This window comes from Grus americana, chromosome 1, assembly GCF_028858705.1.
Source record: "Grus americana isolate bGruAme1 chromosome 1, bGruAme1.mat, whole genome shotgun sequence".
NCBI lineage: Eukaryota > Metazoa > Chordata > Aves > Gruiformes > Gruidae > Grus > Grus americana.
In genome coordinates, this window is record NC_072852.1 from 75,027,530 (window position 1) to 75,048,161 (window position 20,632).

The following is a 20,632-nucleotide window of genomic DNA, read 5'->3' on the forward strand; positions in this document are numbered from 1 at the left end:
TCTCATATAATATTATGGTGTTTATTTTTTTTCCATTAAACCAATCATCATGACTATACAAACCACGATTGCATGATTTTTATTTTTCTTCTTTTGCCTCTCTGCATTTAGAATTGCTGAACATAAATCTATTGCCTTTCCCCCATAAGTGTGCTATCATGTCTATATTAGACATTCCATAGAATGTCTCTATAGAAAATAAGCCCAAAACTAGAAAAATCTTACCTCCTGTGAATATGATATCACGTGTGTAATTAAAAATTACTGTTATCACTTACTTTGCCTCCTGTATGAACTAGATCTTTGAGTAGCTACTGAAACTTATTAATTACTCATTTTAATTATGAATTGATAAAAACTAGTTTATGCGAATGAATTGGAAGTTAATTTCCTTAGTTTAAGTCTTATTTCAAAGACTTGCATTTTATTCTAGAAGATGGATATTTACTTGTTACATGTAGAGTTTACGACACTAGCAGAGCAGTCTGTTAGTATTTTTTAGGTATGCTTCCTGTAATAAAACATTTAACATTCTTGCAAGACTGCAGTTTGTGTTTTACCCTGTGCTTCAGGAACAAACTGCAGTCAGTTGTAACAATAAGACCTAAAAAGTGGAGAAAAATGTTCCTTTATTGTGTATCAGCTAATGAAAGTAGAATTATGTTGTTTAGTTGCCATCCTAAAAGTGGACCAATAGAGGCTTTGTTAACACAAATGTATAAAGTTTTGAATATTTATTAATATTGTGCTGAGATAAAACTCTATGGGGGAAAAGTATTCTTACATTGTATAATACCTCTGCTTTTATTATACTATGGGTATATGAAGATGTATGGTTACATGGCGCTTAGTAAGCCTGAAGGACGTGTGGCCTAATGTAACTGCTTTGCTTGTATTTCAGGGAAGTTATCAATTCACTGCATGTTTATTGGCAATCGGCAGTGGTTGGTAAGCAGTCATTTGATGTTTGTTTTTAATCATAACAGGAATTTCCATTTTTTACCTTGACGACCTTTCCACCAGGCTTTCTTGTCCATGTTGGTGGTGTTGTCAGTGCACGGTCTGTGAAGCTCCTGGATCGCATCCACAATCCTGGTATGTTAACACAAGAACAATTTCCTTGCCCAAGTCCAGGCATAATGATCGCGTACTTGTAATCTTGATAACTTTATATCAGTATTTGAATAGATACAAATCTATTCTAACAATGTATATTAAAAGCAATATTTTTCAGACAATCATTTAAGCTTGAAAAATAAGTCATTCAGAGGGTGTCTTTTTAGTGAGAAACTTTTCAGCAAGTTAATGAAATCATAAAGTACTTAGAATCCAGTAACTTTGCACTAAAAACTGTCTTTGAATTATTGAGGGTTTAATTTTTTTTTTTACAATTTTTTAATATTAAAACTTAATGCAAGTTTCCCATTCAAACAAAAATAAATACTTGATCTTAACTACGAATGTTTTCTAATTTTCAGCTCCTTCAAATCCATAAGGACTAATGACTACAATTTAGCTCAATACATGTTTTTAACTTCTTTTGATAAAACCTTAACAGCTTTGTTTCTGTTCTTAAAAACATATACCGAACAGTACTTTTAAGATTTTTATTTAATATTTACCTGGGAACCCCAGTACTGGAACATGTGTATTTAGCATGTCCTAGTTCTGACATCAGAATTAAGTGACTTTTGACTCTGAAGACTTTGTTGTTGTAGTCGCTGAGACAAGCTGAGGAATACTCTGTGAAATGTTGGAGTTACAGCACACTTAAAAATGCAGACAGCAGAGTAAGAAATAGCACCTGTAGTGGTTTTGCATGCACTAGTCAGGAGTAATAAAGTTTGTGCAAATGCATCTTTAAAAGCAATTAAAAAAATAATATTTTTTCCTTTTCTTTCTTCTTCCTGTGGCCCAAGGCAAGTAATTCTGCAAGCAGGTAGACTGTTGTTCATCTAAAGCTTCAGTAAACTGACAACATGAAATAAAATCTGAGACTTAGTTTGAATGAAAACCCCCTAAAGAGATTTTTTTAAAAGCATATAAGTGCACAATATTGGGTTTTTTTCCTATTTTTAAGATTTATTTACACAGTGAAGATTAAGAAAAATGTCAAAGTATAATTTATATGCAATTCCTTTTCTTAGCCACAACGTTTTCTTAGGTTTCTGTATTTTCAACAGATTTCTGATACACATCACTTGTGTGCAAAATTTACTGTGTGATCAATTTATTTAAGACAAAATGAAAAAAAATAACCAATTTTGCTTAGAAATTTTAAAAAACTAATTTCTTGCATTATGCACTTTAATTTTACCAAGTGACTGAAAGCAGGATAAGAAATAAGAGAAGATAAAGATGCATATTTGCAGAACTAAGTGGCTCTCTGCAGTGTTTTGTGGGACTTGTAGATTGCTCCTGACAAGTGAATGTAAGATGCATGGTACTTTGAACTCAGTATATTGCAAAACAATGAAAGCAAAAGGGAGAATGAAGGCACATGGCTATGGGAAGGAAGGTGAAGAAGTAGGAAAAAAATTTCTGATATAGTGATGATCATACTAAGCATTCAAGTCTAATAAGTCTGTAAAATATTAAAGGAAACAAATAAACTGGCAAATAAATAAAGAGGAAAATGCAGAAGAGGAAAGAACATTTGAAGGTAGATTGAGAACTTATCAATAAGACTATAATTGCTATATACTGTACACTTTGATCACGCCTAGTGCTAGATTGCTATAGCATGCTCCTTTTTTCCCTTTCTATTTCAGCCTCTTATTAACTCTGCTGTCTGTGTCTTTCCAGTTCCTGTGGAGTGGTGTTGTCAATTGTGTTCTTGTTGGTAGTTTTTTTTTCACTATTCTGCTCCTATAACTGATCTACTAATTTGCTGTTTTGAACTCAGCCTTTGTCGGAATTATGGGTAACACAAGATCATACAAACTGCTAGACTGGAATAGTTTCAATTCAGGTATTTTACTAGTCATTCAGTACTACATATGCTGACAGAAATTATGGCAGCTCAGTGAAGTTCTTAGAAATGCTGTAGGATATTTAGCTTAATGCTTCAAATTTAAATCTGTTTAATCAAATGCCTAAATGTATTGTTTTAATGTTGTTAAAGGCTTTCTTTAAAATTGCAAAACATTGTTTTAGTATAAAATAGTATTGCTAAGAATAATTTAATATCAATCTGGAAAGCTGAATGTTCAGATGATTACTTTGTAGTAGCTTTCAGCTCAGTGTCCACGAAGCAAGTAATTTAGGGAAGGAGAATAGATTCTTATTTATACAGTTGGGATCATGTCAGGTGTGAATTAATTTTTATTTTTTTAGTAATTATTTTTGGTTGGTTGGTTTGATTGGGGGGGGCTGTTGGTTAGTTTTGTTTTGCATGAGCTTGTACTTTCTTCAAGGATGGCTGTACTTCTGTTAATTTCAGGAAGTTGATAAATGTGTTCTAAATAATAGATATAAAAATTGAGAGAATGGAAAATAGATGAAGAGGACTATTGAGCTTTTTAACCACTTTAACACCTAACTTGAAAAAAACCCCAGATACTCTTATTTTTTTATGCAGTTTTAGATATCAAAATGTGCAACAGCTGCAGAGAGAATGGCTAAGTTGATGATGCAGTCTACATAAAAGCTACATAGAGTACTGGCCTGTTAGGGGGAGAAATAGAGACTTTCTCCCTGGCTCCCCCCCCCCCCCCCCCCCCCAAAATGTACCATGTTTTGGAAGAAAGGCAAGCATAACTTCGCTGAGTATAATATCCAAATCAGCAGACCTTGCCAAACTTTGATGGTTTTAAAGCTGGCACAGTAAAAAGGTATTAAGCTGACCTCTGGGGGTTTGTTTCCCCCAGAAACAAACTTTCCTTCTGGGTATTTCAGTATTGCAGTGCAGCTCTGTGTCATGCTCTAAACTTCCTTTTAAATTGTCTATATACATTTTTCATTTTACAAATAGTTCAATAATAGGTAATGACTAAAAATATTGGCTCATTTTTGTATCCTTATTCCTTGCTACAGTAGACATCCTGTAATAGTATAATTATGAGGATATCCGGTTTTGTTGGGTTTATTTGCTTGTTCTAAAGTGATAATCTTTTAAATGAATTTTACTTTCTGTATGAAAATAATATGAAATGCTCACATCTATTACTAATATAGCATAGTCTGATCCGAAGCGTTAAAAATGTGCTGAAACTTTTCATCTCGTATGCTACCTTGACAAGTTTGAATTAATTGTTTGTTCTTTGAGATAGTGTTTAGTAGGGTATTACCATGGAAGAATTTTATTAGTATAATGGACTAAATGAGTTATGTACAGACATTAAACATATGTTGAGCTAGGCTGGAAAATGATCCAGAAATGTAAGCCTAGGAAGCAAAGGGAAAGTAATGAATTAATTTCTTGACAGAACATCCAGAACTGTTCCTGGAAATAGTTTCTTTTGCAGTGCTATGTGTGTTGCTGAATGAAGAAGAAAGGAGGAAGAGAGTAGATCAGTTGTTACGTGTGATGTGTGATGGATAGCAGAGTTGCAGATTACATACAAGTTAACGCTGTCTTAGACTGGGATAACGAATATGCTGTGCAGATCTGTTGCCATTGAGAAACCAAAGGAGAAGATGGCTATTCATCTCCACCCTTCTAGAGCTTTATTGCCAACTCTGTCATTGCTGGCTAATACTTGGCCTGAAGGAGAGCAGGGATTTATACAGCTTAAGGAAAACAATGCTCCATCTTTATATTACATTCACTCTAGCAAGAATGTAATCGCAACCATAAGTATGCTAAAATTATTTTCCTTTTTGAAGATGTTCAGGCTTCATTTAAGCTTGCTAGTAACCTGTGTGGCATAGGAAGATACTTTTTTTTTTTTTTTTGCCAACGGCAGGGAGGCTTCTTTAAGTGTGTAAGATAAAACAGGACTGTCTGGTGGTGGTGAAAAGTCAGAGATTTGAAGATGCTTGAAAATCAAACATAGAAGTAGAGATTGGTTTTATTTGATGAATGGAAAAGAAGCTACTTAAACGTCTGGGAATTGCATACAGTTCAATGACAGAATTGTTTCAATGTTTGTAAAATTACAAAAAGGTGATGATCAAGATGAATCTGCAAAATAAAAGTGGAGAGACAAGCACAAATTCATGGAAAAGATAGCACATAATGCAGTGGAAGAAATACTCTGGTGCTGTCTCTGAAAAAAGGATATTAAAGATGTACTATAAATATAAAAACATGAAAGGAATCCTGGATCCAGAAGACTGGATCTTTGTTAAAGTTTCTCCCTGAGGTTACATACAGAGAAAGATTCCTTAGGAAGTGCAAGTAACTTGTTGAATAGAGACTGCTTTTGCATACGGCTGTTTCCTAGCACTAACACATACAGTGTTCTCACATAATTACATTTTTAAACTTCTTATTCAGGGAGCTGCTTGGCAGCGATTCTTCAGCTCCAGTAGTCAGAAACATGGAAGGAGAAAATACTGTAAAATGCCTAAGGATCTCCTGAGCTCCTTGTGTGATATCCAGAGTTGCTGTTGGAGTATGAAATTCTCCAGAACTCTAGTTTTGTATATGAGGAAATGCAAGAGGAAAACTTGAATATGTAACTGTAACTGAATGCTTTTGTTTCACAGAAATACAAACATATAGTGAATGGGCAAATTATATTTCATACTGCTGTCCGGGGTGTCAATGTGGCATACTTGTAAGAACACAGTAGAAAATGTTAGAGTGTTTCTGTTAGTGTCTGATGTGGCTATCATTTTTAGAACTAGTAGAAAAACAACATTTTAAGCTTGACCTCTCGCCTTTTCTTGGAGAATTTCCAGGTTGACTTCTATGCATCAGTGTGTGTTGATATGGTAACGGGAGATTAAGGCAGTTGTCAGAGGCTTTTCTGAACATTGTGAGGGGTGCAATGTTTTTCAGTAATGTTTTACCCTACTTTTCTGCAGCCTTTCCAGAGGAGTGAATATTACTAAATCGTTTTTATGGTTAATGTGAATGGTGCTTGAATATTCTTTTTTGAAGCAGATGCGCCCTTATATTAACGAAATAATTTTCTTGGGGACTGTGCATTATTTTTCTTTGTAGATACTTATGTTACTGAACAAAAGGTATCACTGTCAGTCAGTATGGAACAGTATTCCTGTGTTCTATTAGAGATTCGTAAATTAATAAACTTGGCATTTACAATCTTTGTTTTAGAATTCTTTGCCTAATAGTAATACTATTTAATCTCTTCTTATTGATTTAAAAGTCTCCCTGAAACGTGGCTAATGGTGTGAAAGCCATCATAGACCTTTCACTGCACAAATGCTCCAATAAAGCTGTTGCTTATTGCACCACTACAGTTTGGTTTTGAATTGATAGTACACAAGGGAGAGAACCTTGTCTTGTGGAAAATTGTTATTCTTGCACATAACTCTTCCTAATTTCAAAATATGGGGCTTGACTAAAGCTATTATCTTGTTATAATTTCCTTCATGGATTGCAGTGAGTTTTTTTTAGCCTTATGATGTGTCACTCTGTGGTTGCAAAGATGTAGTCGTAGAACTTCTTGCCTGGATCAAAATATATTATTATTAGAAGAAATCTAGAATGATCCTGGTTGAAAGGACACCTTCCTAACTACTACGTAATTACAGGTAAACACGTCCTTGTAAAATGTCTGCGGGGACAGTATTGTAGGAAAATGGCAGATAACACAAGTTCTAACTGACTGTAACAGGATTATAGAAATAACTCGGGTTAAATGTTAATGGCTAAGATCGTTATCTGAATTAGGCACAAGAGATGTTCCTTCTAAGAGCCAAGACTGAAGGTCCTCAATATGCCATGTTTCTTATAAAGAAATACCAGTGATTTTGTTTTGTTCTTTTCTGGTTCAGTTTGTACTTTCGATTCTGTTAGAGAGTGTACTTTGTCTTTAAACTTTTCCACTAACATTTGCAGTGTTTCTTTTAAGTTTTGAATTTTTGGTCTCCCTTAATGCAGTCTCATTGAGGTCCTGAACTCACTCCAAAAGACACTGTAGGAAAGGCTCCCTGGATCCACAAGTTGAGAGAGGCTTCTCTGACTGGTTTGTCTTAAAACAAAATAAACAGTTGTGAGTTTATAGAAATAATGAATGCAGAGGTTCTCTGACTGTAACAAGTAAAAGCCTGAAGAGTGTAAACCCCAAATAGGAAATACAGAGGCAGTATAATTTCCTGCCCAATAATGCCATCCCATTTCTGAAGTTGTGCAGTGAGGTGGTCTGCGTGGCATTCAGCAAGAAAGCAGCAATCTTGTCTGTGAACATCTGGCTATGCTTGTTGAGAGATTAATTTTTTTGTGTTTAAAATTCTGTATGTTTCCTTCAAGGACTGTGTTAGATAAATTAGTATTTTTGTTGCTTGTTTTAAGGTTCCAGCTAGTTTGGCATGTTTAAAGCTTTAAACCGTACTTGTTAATTTTGTGATACTAGTTATAAAATAGATAAAATGTGGTTTAAGAAGACCTGTCTTTTAACGGCATAGTATCTCCAGCTTTGGATAATAGCCCCTTTGTTGCTGTCATTTGAAGATTGCTGATGTTTTAAAATAGGTTGTATTTATTGTGCCAAGGTGACAAAGCAACAGAGACACACAATGGAGAGATGGAATAAGTAATTTATTACCTAGCAGCTCTTCAAAGTGGCAGGCCTTGCCCTTGTTACTGTAATAGGATCAATTAAAACAGATTCCTAGATCTGCTTTAGTGTCCCACTCCTCTTATGATTAAAGGAAAATTATGCACAGCTGTGAGGACTTCACTGTTACAGGGTGAATGGCTGATCAAAATAATACCTGAAACCTGGAGTGACAAAGTTACAGATTTAGGTCTGGCACACTGATTTTCCAGAGGCATACTAATTTCTGATACTTCACACTTTATTATGTCTGGGCAACACTTTTGAATTTTTACAATTCTCAGGGAGTATGGTGAAGTTTAAACCTTTATTTTTAAGTGTTAATAGTTTAATTTTAGGTTTAAGTTTTAATATGTACATATATAAATAATCTGAACATCTTTTTCTTTCTGCAAATGTCTTTTGATTTTAGTTTAGTTTTTTTAAAATTTTATTTAAGTTGTATCACATGGTGGTTTTCTTTAGCTATAAATTAAATTATTACTGTAGTTTTGTATTCTGGCAAGATTTTTTAGTTTTATTTTTAAAGATGATACTTTCTTGCAGCTTGTGCTGTTCCTGTGAGACCTCCATTTACAATTAAAAGCAAAAGTTATAGGATATATTACCGTTATGGCTGTGTAGTTAATGCTTAATGGTCTTTGCAGCAGATTTTGTTGAACCAGTTCATGGAAAACTATTGCCTCAAAGATTACTTTTAATATTTAAAAAAGGTTAAATTATGCTGTAGTGTGTTCAAGTGACACTTTCATGTTTATTCCTGTTGTCAGTCATAAGCCTTACAAGATGCTAATCTTTAGGTATCTGAGCATTTAACCTGTTCCAAGGAATATTTACATGAGATGAGGAACAAATGCAGGAAGACATCTCAAGGCTTGCTGTCGGGGATGTTGAGAATATAAAGGTGTTCAGGAATGTAAGGCTGAGAGAGTTAGCTGATTGGAAGTTAAGGTAGGATTCCAAAAGCCAAGCTTTGAATTAGGATTTTTGTAATTCCCTTCTAGGGGTAAGATGGGTAAAAACATCTCCTGATCCATTTTAAAATTCCTCAGTGGAATTATAATTCCATGTTTCTGTCTAAATTACAAATACATTCACAGGTATCAGAGATGCAGAAGCTATGGAGATTCTGTGAACTCTGTTTCATACTTACTTTTTTTTTACTTTTGCAAGAGAAAACAGAGTATTCTCTAGCCCTCCTAGCACTGATGTAGGTTTTTAATGGAATTTGGAATATAAGAGAAGAATTCAGTTTTGATGGGAATGTTACTAAGAGAAGCTCTTTGCTGCTTCTCCATCTTGGGGTGTATCTTGGTATTAAAGCTAATACTCCTCAGTAGTGAGCTGCCACTAAAAGGAATGATGCTGCTTTTCAGTACCATATGCTCTTGCAGTCTTCTGGTGGTCATGTAGTGATTTGACCTGACTAACCCAATAGAAAACTAGCTCTGCAAATGAGTGGGTTTGTGTTCAGTCAGTCCGCTGAAATATCTCATCCTGTAAATGCATGAAAGCTAGATACAGTTTTAATCCTAAGTGTTCTTAAAATCCTTTCTTCAGTAATTGCAGAATTTCTTCAGCATCCAAACTTAAAGTTGCTTTTTTGCTCATTCAGCAGTTTGGACTTGAGAAGTAAGATTCGTGCTCTCTGACCTCATCTAGCAGAAAAGCACTGATTCCGTGCTATTCTCCAGGCTGGATGTTTTGTCTGTAGTTTAAGCTTTGTAGGAGTAAGTGTACCTGTTCTCTTTGGTGGTGTGGTTGCACTGTTTTCTGCTGGTTTAGTGTATCTCAGTTTTCATTTGATAAATCCCAATAGCCTACTTCCTTCAGTTTCCGTATCATAACCAAAGTTTTCACTTTCACATCTTTTAGTCTTAAAGTTGAATATAGGGAGTAATTTTTAAAAAAGGATGGAGAGGCTTTAAGTTTTTTGAAAGTTTTAGGTTAGACTGTTGTAGGTTTAGTTATTTGCTACCCAAGTTTTGTGTTTTAAACTTTACAGACAAGAAGATTTTGCTTTCTGTACACTTATTTATTTGTTAAATATTTTAGAAGGATGATAGGAAATTTCAGTATTTATGGGATAACCAAAGAGTATTAAATTAACCCTCAAGGTTGAGGGAAGGGTGCTTGTAAACCTAACAAAGGTGTTTCTAAAAAAAACCGAAACAAACCTACCAAACCCCCACACACTTTTCTGTATAAGCTGATTAATAGGTTTTAATGAAGAAGATATAAGAATAAGGGGATAAGGAAGGTGTGGATAATGGCTTTGCTTAGTGAAAGACTCAAAGATTGAATTTGAAAGAATGTTATTGGTGTCTCCATTGCCATTTTTGATAAACAGAAAAATGAGTCATTTGTAGATTGTGAAAACTTTCATAGTATGATTGTCCTAATTTCAGAATGTTTCATGATAAATGTAAATATTTACTAAATTACACCATATTAAAATAGGTTGAAATTAATCATATAGTTTCTACTTCAGAGTAATTGTCTCAGGATGACTAGGGATTTAGCTTTAATACAATAACTCTTTGAGCATGATCTGTGTAATCAAGAGACCATTCTTAATTTTTCTTCAGTTTTTAAAAATCTGTATGGACCTAGTGTAATGCAGATTCTGGCAAAATCTTGAAAGGCCCTGTACAAGTGAACCTCTAGCAAATAACTTTGGAAAGGTGTTGCTTTTTGTGAATCAGAAGGTATTGATAGTGTCTAGGGTTATCTCCAGGTGAAAGATTTGGACAGGATGTTGTCCTATCTAAAATACAGCCTCACAGAAGTCAACCTCATATATTTTGAAGGAAAGAGATAAGTGAGTTGGTGGTTGATGGAACTGATTCAAGGAACTTTTAGGGCACAAAATAAATACAAAGCTGTTTGTATCTTCTAAAGCTGTTTAATAAAAGAAGTTTGGAAAGTTTCAGTTGGAGGAGGTTTGAGTTGGCACGATTTTTATAGAATACTGTACTGTTGACAACATTGTTCCTCAAGTCTTCAACTCTAGAAACAGCGTGCTTTTCTTTCACTTTGTTATAAATATCATGCCAATTTTGAAACATTAATAGAAGTAGGTTTACTATTCAGCCTTTGATTTCCGATAAAGGGCACATAATAGCAGTGTAATTTTTGCAAACTTTTTTGCTTAAAGTTGTAGATAAACCTTGCTATAAACTACTCAGTAGATTTGCTAGACAAGCTTGTGATGGAGTGCTATGTATGCTTGCCTTTTTGCTTCCACGTAGAATCCAGGGCCATTACTTTCTGTAACCATTTCAGTGAGCTGCCATAGTTTTCGGTCTGTACTGTCACCTGATCCAAGCATGCGCCAAAATACCCACCGTTTCTGGCTACTGTCTGCTGAATCTGCTTTGCAAACCCTTAGTTCTTAAGCTTTTGCCTTAGCAAAAAACAACAACAGACACTCTTACGGAGTGTACTGGACACATGCCATCCTGCTTCCCTAACTCCTCTAATTGTTTATGTAAATCCTTAGCTTACTAAACTTGTAAATGCTACAATGGCATCCCCATGTGAAATTGTGTGGCTCATGTGTCAAAAAAGGCTGCTTGTGAAAATATTTGTCAGAAGAATATGAATGCTACACATTGCACTGCATTCAGTGTTTTGTATCAATTTATTATTGCAATGTCATGGTGTTTGATTTTAATTGTAGACAATCATTTTGTGTTTTAATATGCAAAGGTAAGTTCATGTTAACTATGAATGTACAGTATTTATATATCAACATACTGATTCGTATTTTTGGCCTCTTTCTGGAAGAAAAAAATAGTGAATGAAATGTCTTAAGCAGAGGACCCAGTCTTCTTTATGAACACTTGTTTATGCATGATTTGTATAGAAATTTTTGAACTTGTGCAATGAGAATTTGTTGGATTTTTTGAAAGATATTGGGCCTGATCCTGTTAATGCTGAAGTCAGTGGCTGGACAATGGTTCTTACCAGTAATAAGAATGAAAATCATCCATTATATTACTGTAGTTAATAGGTTTTTTAATTCTGAAGTTGAGCAGTTTCTCAGAGTAAAGGGCTAAATGTTGCTTTAGCAAGACATAGTGTTGAGCAACCTCACAACAGTATGTGCTTTCCATTATGATAAGGTGTTCCTTTAGATCAGTTAGGTGAGAAAAAACTCTTTTAGGAACTTTGTTCCTAAACTTTAATTTAAACTACAAATTTTTATGAAGGAAAGTTAAATGTCTGCATATAGTTTGGGACCCGTCACTACTATTTCTACCTTTTTTGTTCCTCTTAAGCATATCTGTTCCCTTTCAACATTTCATTCTCTTTCAGTTTTTACTATGCCTACATACCTTTTCAGTGTTATGTTCTTGTTTGTAACCTTACTGTTTATTCCACAGCACTTCCCCTGTTCATCCCCGATCGCTTCACCTGTTGTTCACTTTCAACTCCTTCATCATGACTTCACATTTTCTTACACTTTTTGTCATAGAAAGGTCATTGGCGACAAGTAGGAGCAGTTTTTGCCAAATGATACGTAAAGGTGTGAAGAGAGAAGTGATGATTTAGTAAAATTGGCTTTTTCATCTTTGTTTCTGTCTGGAAAAGTTTACTTCTTTGCAAGTGTCTTTCTGCGAAGTGTAAAAATTAGTGTGGCTCTTCAGTCAATGCTTATAGCCAGCTGCCTGAGATCAAGTCTAATTCAGCAAGAATTGTTCTGTATAGTCAGCGAACCACTTTTCCTACTACTCTACACTTTTCTGTTAGAGAGAGAAACACACATTGATAGGCAATCTTCCCATCTGTGATTGGATGGAGAAGGAGGAATTGCTCCCAAGATCCATGTCCATTCTACCATAAAGAGTTAGTGATAACACTTACAGAATGTGCTTGTGGTCTCTCATCTCACATACAACTCTCCATTTTGTCAGATGTTGTAACCTTTGCCTTAAAATGGATTTCCAAAGTTGCTCCATTCACCCGCCACTGCTGCCATTAACCTGGTGGCAGCAATCACAGCTTGTGTTCAGAGAGAGATGCATACGCAAAGGAGAAGACATTTTGCCTCCTGCTTTCCTTTGTGTAGCACAAATGGTTCTCACAGAGTTGGAGTTATCAAGCTCAGCTATGATGTGATGGGTTATTTCTGCATGATTCTCAGCTTTTGAAAGCTGAAAAGTGAGAGACATTGATAGAAGGTACTCCAACCATCTGAGTCAGAATTACTGTATATCATCTCGAGCATTTGATTTTCCCAAAGTGTTTAACCAGTGTTTTCGTGTTGAGAAGCAGCAAAATGCAGTGCCTTGAGATTCTACTAGTAATGCATTGAAACCTGCTGAAGGTGAACTTGGATATAACGGAACATGATGGATACAGTTCGTGAAAATCCATAGTCTGTTTTGTGTCTTAATGTGTATGTTTTTGTCTTGATTGCGGAGAACCTTCCAAAGAACTACCACTTTAGGGTTTGGGTTTTTTTTTTTCTGTTCAGTGATCATTTCTTAAAGCAAAGGTTGGATAAACTTCAATCTGCACACCCAAGGCTGCTGCTAGTCAGTACAATGCTATGAGTTACACAAGCATTAACTTCTCAAGTTAGGTAGAGTTGAATATGCATACCTGTGTGCTCCTTTCTTTTAGTTAGAAAGTGATCATTAGTTTGTTTTAGAAAGCTGAAAGCCTAGTTTTAAATAAAAAGTTGAGGTGAATTCGTGAATGAATACATCTTGCTGTACAATATTTTTGTTTCAGTAAATTTCAAAATATGTGTATATCTGCATCTTTCACTTTTGTTTGTCATGTTGTCAGAGAACCTAGTGTATGATATAGGGTTATCATACACTATATTTGTAAATATTCCTGATAGTACAAAATTGGTTCCCAATGAATGTCAGGTTTTGACATTGATATTTTAAATTATGATTCAGCAGGGAGATCTTAAGGGCTAGAAGTTTGTACCTGTGCGAAGTTCAGTTGATTTCAGGGAAATTGTTTAAGAATCTATCTACTCGGAACCCTTCGTAGCATCTGAGTGCCTATTGTTATTGTTTCCCCCTTATTTTATGTATTAACAATTAACATCATTTTCCACTAAGTTCATTTGTACAGGTAAACCATTTTGAAAGAAGAAACAGTTGACAAACTAATTGTAAATGACAATACTTGTTGACTTCACATGTAAAAAAAACCTTGCGAGACAAGCTCTAGTTCTGGGAAAATAATTACGGAACAGTTAAAGGGATTGCACAAACTTATTCTAGTAGTGCTCTTTTTTGCATTTTTAATGTATTCAAGAAAGTCAGGTAGGATACATTTTAACATATAATCTCAAAGACAATAAAGGTAATTAGATAATTAAAAGGTACAATTGCCAGGATACTGAAGTAAGGAAGCATTGACAAATAGGTAGTCAGCATACATCTTGTACTTCTTAATGCTACTGTAGAAGTAGTTTCAAATATCTATGGCTTCTCAAAGTTAGAATTGCTGAAATAAGGATGACAGAGCTATGTGTTTGATTAGTGATAGTCTTGAACAAATACTTTTAAAATCTGATCAACAAAGAGAACTGCTTGCAGTAGGAAAATGTATTCAGATTATTTCAAAGATGTCAGATTTATACCAAAGTAAAATATTACTTTATTACTACAAATACTGTTTCATTACTACCAGTAGTAGTTTTTCAATATTACAGACTATCTGTGATGCTTTGTTGCAAGTTACATGCTGCTCTCATGTTGTTGGAAACTGACAGTATGGTCTTCAAGTGGGTAGAGATTGGAACAGTATCTACAGTATTTTGGTGTTATCTGTCATATGGACAACAACAAGAATGCAGTAATTTGTCAGAACCTGTTTCCGTGGGTGATAAACAAGAAAATTTACTGAAACCGCCCTTTTAGTGTTTGCTTGAAGTGCAATAGCTAGGAAATAAAAAATGTCCAGATACAACAAAACACTCGAATATGAAAAATTCAACTTTTCAGATTAATTGCATGAAGCTTTATGTTGATACAGTGCAGAATAGTGAACTCATTTATACTTTGTCTTTCAGATGAACCAGAGACACGAGATGCATGGTGGGCAGAAATCAGACAAGAAATAAAATCCCATGCCAAGGCATTGGGTTGTCATGCTGTAGTGGGCTACAGTGAATCAACTAGCATTTGGTAAATCATGATGATAATTTGATTTTCAAAATGCCACAGAAAATTTATTTCATCAGTGAATTAAAAATGACCTATTTCAACGCAGTTGTTGGTACTGTCTAGTGTAGCTACTTGGGAGAGTTTGTTAAAGTAACTTTCTGAGATTTCAGTATTGTCTTTTTTTTAAATATGTTTAAGTTTGGGGTTTTATTAGGTTTTATGTTTTTTTTTCTAATGAACATTAAATTTTTTTTAAAATTTTCAAATGTACATGTTTGCTTTTGTAGTAACAGTATTAATTTGTCAATGAAGCTTTCTAAACCTAATCTACCTAAATACTTAAGACTGTTCCTAAAAGTGTGTGTATTGCGGTTTCATTACGGGGTAACAACTGGCAGACCAGTACTTAAATGGTTAACTTCAAACTTGAGGCACAAATTCTTTACTAGGAATGTATTAATTGTAAGTTAAAGGAGAATATGCTGCCTGATAGATCTAGAATACTTTAGGTGTAAATGTTCTGTATTTCTTTCTGGAAAATGAGTGTCATTATTTTTATCTTGCAGTACTACAGTACTGTTTAACATATTAAACTGCAGCTCTGCAGTAGTCTTTCTGGGGTTGAATTCCCCAGCCCTGCATCCTATTCAGGCCAAAACTCCAGTGTCTTACAGTGTATACCTTTTGGCTAAGTGAGTTCCAATCTTGTGTATTTTGGTGACTAAATAACAAACTTTGTGAGAGACTTGGAGATTGGGAGAAATAATTTGGGATTCATCTAATTACTCATTCTTCTGTCTGGCCCAGGAAAGGTTGTGTCTCTTTTTAGCTCCGGAAAGTAATCTATGAAGAGCTCCTCCTGGGGCCAAGTGTGTCTGATTGGTATCAAGCTCTGCCTCACTAGTTTTTTTAATTGCTTTAGGAAAGTAACTGAAGCAAACTCAGACATCTGAATTTCTTTTCTATCAAGTTGATTTTGCCTAAATACTTCAAAGAAAAAGCACTAAGGATTTGCTTTTTTAAAGAGAGAAGTTGGAAAAAGAAGTTTCATTTTACTTTGCAATTGATAAGTTGAAGAAAGAAATAGAGAGTTATACAGTGCTTTCATGAGTGCATGCTGTCTGTTGGTAAAGTGGTAAGATAATCAGAAATAATCAGTCTGAAAGCCACAGCATTGATTGCTTCACATTTATTGCTTCACTGCAGGTAAAAAACAAACAAACCCACCAAATACGCAGATCTTTCACAAAACTCGAAAACGTTTTTTGGAAGTCAATTGCTTGTGCTAATAGAGTAGGAAAAACAGGAGAACTTACTTTACTGGCAAGGCATGGTTCGTATTCCTTAGGCTGTCTTGTCTGGTTGTGTCCTGTCTTGCTTGGTGTATTTAACTCAGAATTGCAGTGTGCAAGTTTACATTGCTGAGGGATGAACTTGCACTAAAATTAGAAGATTTATTCCTTTGGCTGTCAGTCTCCTGGTAAAAAGCATGAATATTCTGTGACTTCCCCCCCCATCTTAACTATGGGGAAGGAATATACAGAGTATAGATAGTCAGTTACTGGGTTATTTCACGTTTTTGTTTTTCTTAAGGAATTTAATGTGGTAGTATTTGATCATTGATAAAATAGTTTTAGAGTTCCCATGCTTACTGGCCAGTTCAGCTTTATTCCACACTTAGAAGAGCAAGGCTCTGTCTGTAAGTACTGGTCTGCCAGACATGTTATATATGAAAAATTATTCTGGAAAGAGAAACAACAGATTAAAAAGGCACATGTATCTTTCCAGAAAATGTGGGATAGCTTTCCTCTGTATTCTTTCTAATACAGTACTTTAAATACTGAATGTTAGAGATTTTTTTTATTTAACAATTTCAGAAATACTAAAAGCTTTGTGATCGTGCTTTGCACTTCTGAGAGCTTTAACTGTACTAAATCAGGAATATGGTCAGTTACTTTACATGTTATATGTACCATTATTGTAGTTGTTCCTAGTTAAATTTTAATGTTTTGCTACTTTTTGTTCTCCAAGAAGCACCCTTGTCAGTGTTGTGTTGTAACTTCATTTTGAGAGTGAATGTTGTAAGATGATGAAGCTCTCAACTTCCATTTTACTGTGGTAAAGAGTTATGCCTTGGGTTTTTTTTAATGGTGGGGGTTTTTTTGCTTTTATTGGTTGCTGGATTTCTTTGCATTATTAACCATAGTATTGAAACCTATACTTAAACCTCGTTAGCCTTTATGATGTTATACCATATTATTTATAACATAGAGCAAAGCTCTTTAGTCTTGCTGTTCAATCTTTCTGCAACTCTTTAATTATGCAATGGTTTAAATACCGGAAGAGAACTTTTTTGTGATATTTAATGGATAAAATTGCACAAATACACCAAATTAGTAGTTACATTGAATTCATTGAGACTTTTGTACTAGCCTTTCAATCTAGTAGTTTTAAATAAAAGTAGCACTAAGTAGTAGGAATTCACTTTGTTGTCATTCTTTTCTCTTATAGTGAAGAGGTCTGTATTTTGTCCGCGTCTGGCACAGCAGCTGTACTGAACCCTAGGTTTCTTCAGGATGGCACCATGGAAGGCTGTTTGGAACAAAGGTTGTCATGGCAGCCTGGCTTCTTTTCCATAGGGTCAGAGAAGGGAGAGGTTGATTTTTTTCCTCAGAGCCAAGATAGTTCTTCTCTATTAGGGTAGGTTACAGTGTTACAGTGCAGGATGCGGGACCAACCACTTTACTGCTTTTCACTAACATCAACAACAACAGAAGTAATGGAACTCTGCACCAAATTAGATATTCTGTTTTTATTTCTAACAGTCTGAATAAGGTAACACGTTTGACTACTAACCACAGATAACAACTCAGTTTTTTTTCTTTGCTGCTCTTCAGGTATCTTTCTCAACTTTACATCACACTATAAAAAAAAAATGACAGATGTATGATAAATTGCATAAGCCAAATGCTGGTATGGCTGTAATATGTGTATATATGCTCTCTATATACTATTTAAGAGCCGTATGGGAGATAAAATAGCTTGGTTGTAAAACAAAGATGGTGCCAGATTCTTGCAAAAGATATATGTTTTAGTTAAAGTTTATGAACAAAATCATGAAACTGAAGGAAAAAAATGACGTTTCCCTTTGTTTCTGCTCTTGCAAATAAAATTTGAAGAATGAGTATTGACAAACAGGATTTTTTTTAAAAAAATTAGATTAATTAATGCATATCGGTAATTTATTATTTGTTCATCAGGATAGTCATCAAATATTTCAAGGGTTTATTGTAGTCGTAAGTAAGGCTATTTATTACACCTTAGCACTTGCATTACTTCCTCCATAATAACCATGCCAACATAGTATTATTTATTATTTTAAATTTATTATTCAAAATTTGTTCTTTTACTTTGTTACCAGGAGGCCATTATCTTTTTGTGTAGATGGACTTTTGAGAACTGTAGCCAGAACAAAAATGTTCGTTTCAGTATATGATGGAGAGAAAGAAATGTCATGTTCATAATAGGAAGCAAATTGCATTTTTATCAAAATACGTATTACAGTGGTACTAAGAGTCTTGGCATAGTTGATTAGAAATGCCAAAGGAAGGTAAAACAACTAAACTGACAAAGCCCATGTTTGAGGCCAAATACATTTGCCAAAGTCTGTGATAACTAATGTTCCACATCTGTCAGAATTTGCTTAAGCATTTCTTCAGAATTCACTGAGAGGAATTGTTCATGTGAAACAGAATAAATTTGCAGTGATGCAGTTGGCCTATGCTTTCCTTATTCTTATAGTCCTCATTCCTGGATATTTCTTATGGGGGAGAGGAACTAAGTGTTCTATGTGAATAACAAGTCTTACGTAATACTTATCTTAGGAAATAATTCACTATTCTTTTTACAATCTTAATATATATTTGTGCTGCTTCTCAGTAGGATGGTTGGTTTGTTGTTCATGTTCTGCTCATGAGGTTTGTGTAGCTTTTTTGGACACAGTCCTTGTAAAAGAGACTATTCATTGTATTTGGTACAGCAAATTCTCTGTACAACTGTTGTACCATGGACTACATTTAGAAATCATAGTGCCTAAAGCCAGCTCAGTAATGTTTTAGGTTTATATAAGTTGTTCATCATTGTGTGTACTTTTTTTTGATACCTCTGTAACCAGTTTCAATGCAAGTTTTATTTATAGCATTTTACCTAGTAGTGTGCAGCCTAATTTTATTCTTCAAATTCATAAAATGCAATACTTGTCACATTGGTATAATGGAGCAGAGCATAGCTGCAGTGTATGATTTAAGTAGGTATCTGTAGGTGTTTATACACATGTGCACATATTGATCATTGTTAATAAGATGCAGATATTTTAAGTATGTTCTCCGTAATGTGTTTTTAGGATTGAAGAAGCTTCACCACCAGGTTGTGGATTTTGCCACATACCGTATGATGAATTGAACATGCCATTCCCTGCTCACCTCACTTACTGTTACAACTGCAGGAAGCAAAAAGTTCCTGATGTCCTTTTTACCACAATTGATCTTCCTGTAGAGGCAATAGTTATTGGGAAGGGATGTCTTATTCAAGCCAGGTATCTATCAAAATGTTTTCTTAGTAAAGTTTTGAAGACTTTTGAAAGAATTCCTGTTGCTAAAATCCACTATGTCATGAAAACTAAATTTTTATGTTGAATTGCTAGGAGTTAATGACAGTGTATTAGGGTACAGGAGGAGAAGGACAGCCTTCTCTTCCCCCTGCATTACGAGTCATGTCTATTGATGAACATCTGGTAACTTGTCCATGTCGATGGGCATTTAGTAAATGTTCTGAATGTTCTGCGCCCCCCCCCCCCTTTTTTTTTTTTAAATGCCTATGGGAATTGCTGTATTTTATCTGCCTGGATGTAAGAGTTTTTATGGTTTAACTTGCTGTTTGGGACTGCTAACATGGTCAGATACAGCTATTGCACTGGTAACTCAATGAACTGTTTATGTCAGTTGCATTGATTCTGTGCTGATGATCATAACTGATCATCATCTCTGTAGAATTGTTGGCTATGTCCAGTTTATACTGTGGTCTTTGAATTTGGAAAAGGGAATAAGGTGGTTTACAGTTGGAAAGAAGGAAGGGTTAGCTATGTACAGTCTGTATGGGTGGCCAACTACACGAATAAATAACTAGTTGGATGGTTGGGCTGAGAGGGTAGCGGTTTATGGTTCCTAACCTACCTGGATGGCCATGACAAGTATAGTAGAGTCTGCAGTGGGATCTGTCCTGTTGAACATCTTAATGATGTGGAGGGGCTGATGGACTACATTCTCTTCAAGTTTGCCAGTTCCCCCGCAATGAGTGGGACCTGTCCAGTTTTGTCCTCCTCTGAGAGCAAGACAGGCATCAGAAAACTAGAGCAAGTTCAGTGGAGGGCCATTAAGGGAGTAAGGGCCAGCTCCATATGAAGAGAAGCTGCAGGTGCTGGACTTGTTTCAGTCTGAAGAGAGGAAGGATTCAAGGGGACCTAACAGCAGCCTGCTGGTACCTGTAAGGACATTATGTAGCATATGTTGCCAGGGTATTCACACTGCTGCACAGTAGGAGAGTGAGAGACAACGGGCAGAAGTTGAAGCGAGAGAGATTCACAGTGGATACAAGGAAAAACTACTTACCCATGAGGACAATCAGGCAATGGAGCAGGTTGCCTGGGAGGTTGTATGGTCTCCATCTTTGGGGAGTTTTCAAGACCTGACTGGATAAAGCTCTGAGCATCCTGGTCTGAGCTCAGAGTTGACTGTGCTTTGTCTG

At 35.2% G+C, this 20,632-nt stretch overlaps 1 protein-coding gene across 29 annotated transcripts in view; it reads left to right on the plus strand.

Annotated features, from left to right (window-relative positions):
- Window positions 1-20,632, plus strand: part of C2CD5 (C2 calcium dependent domain containing 5) — an 89,268-nt gene that overhangs the window by 48,819 nt on the left and 19,817 nt on the right. For 11 of the 29 annotated variants that reach the window (XM_054826325.1, XM_054826273.1, XM_054826379.1 and 8 more), the window contains 5 exons: window positions 987-1,095; window positions 2,906-2,971; window positions 14,737-14,851; window positions 17,342-17,530; window positions 19,233-19,424. In XM_054826325.1, coding sequence (XP_054682300.1) covers window positions 987-1,095; window positions 2,906-2,971; window positions 14,737-14,851; window positions 17,342-17,530; window positions 19,233-19,424 — 671 coding nt within the window. The remainder of the gene's footprint in view (window positions 1-986; window positions 1,096-2,905; window positions 2,972-14,736; window positions 14,852-17,341; window positions 17,531-19,232; window positions 19,425-20,632) is intronic. The other 18 variants (XM_054826430.1, XM_054826510.1, XM_054826499.1 and 15 more) reach the window with 4 other exon arrangements.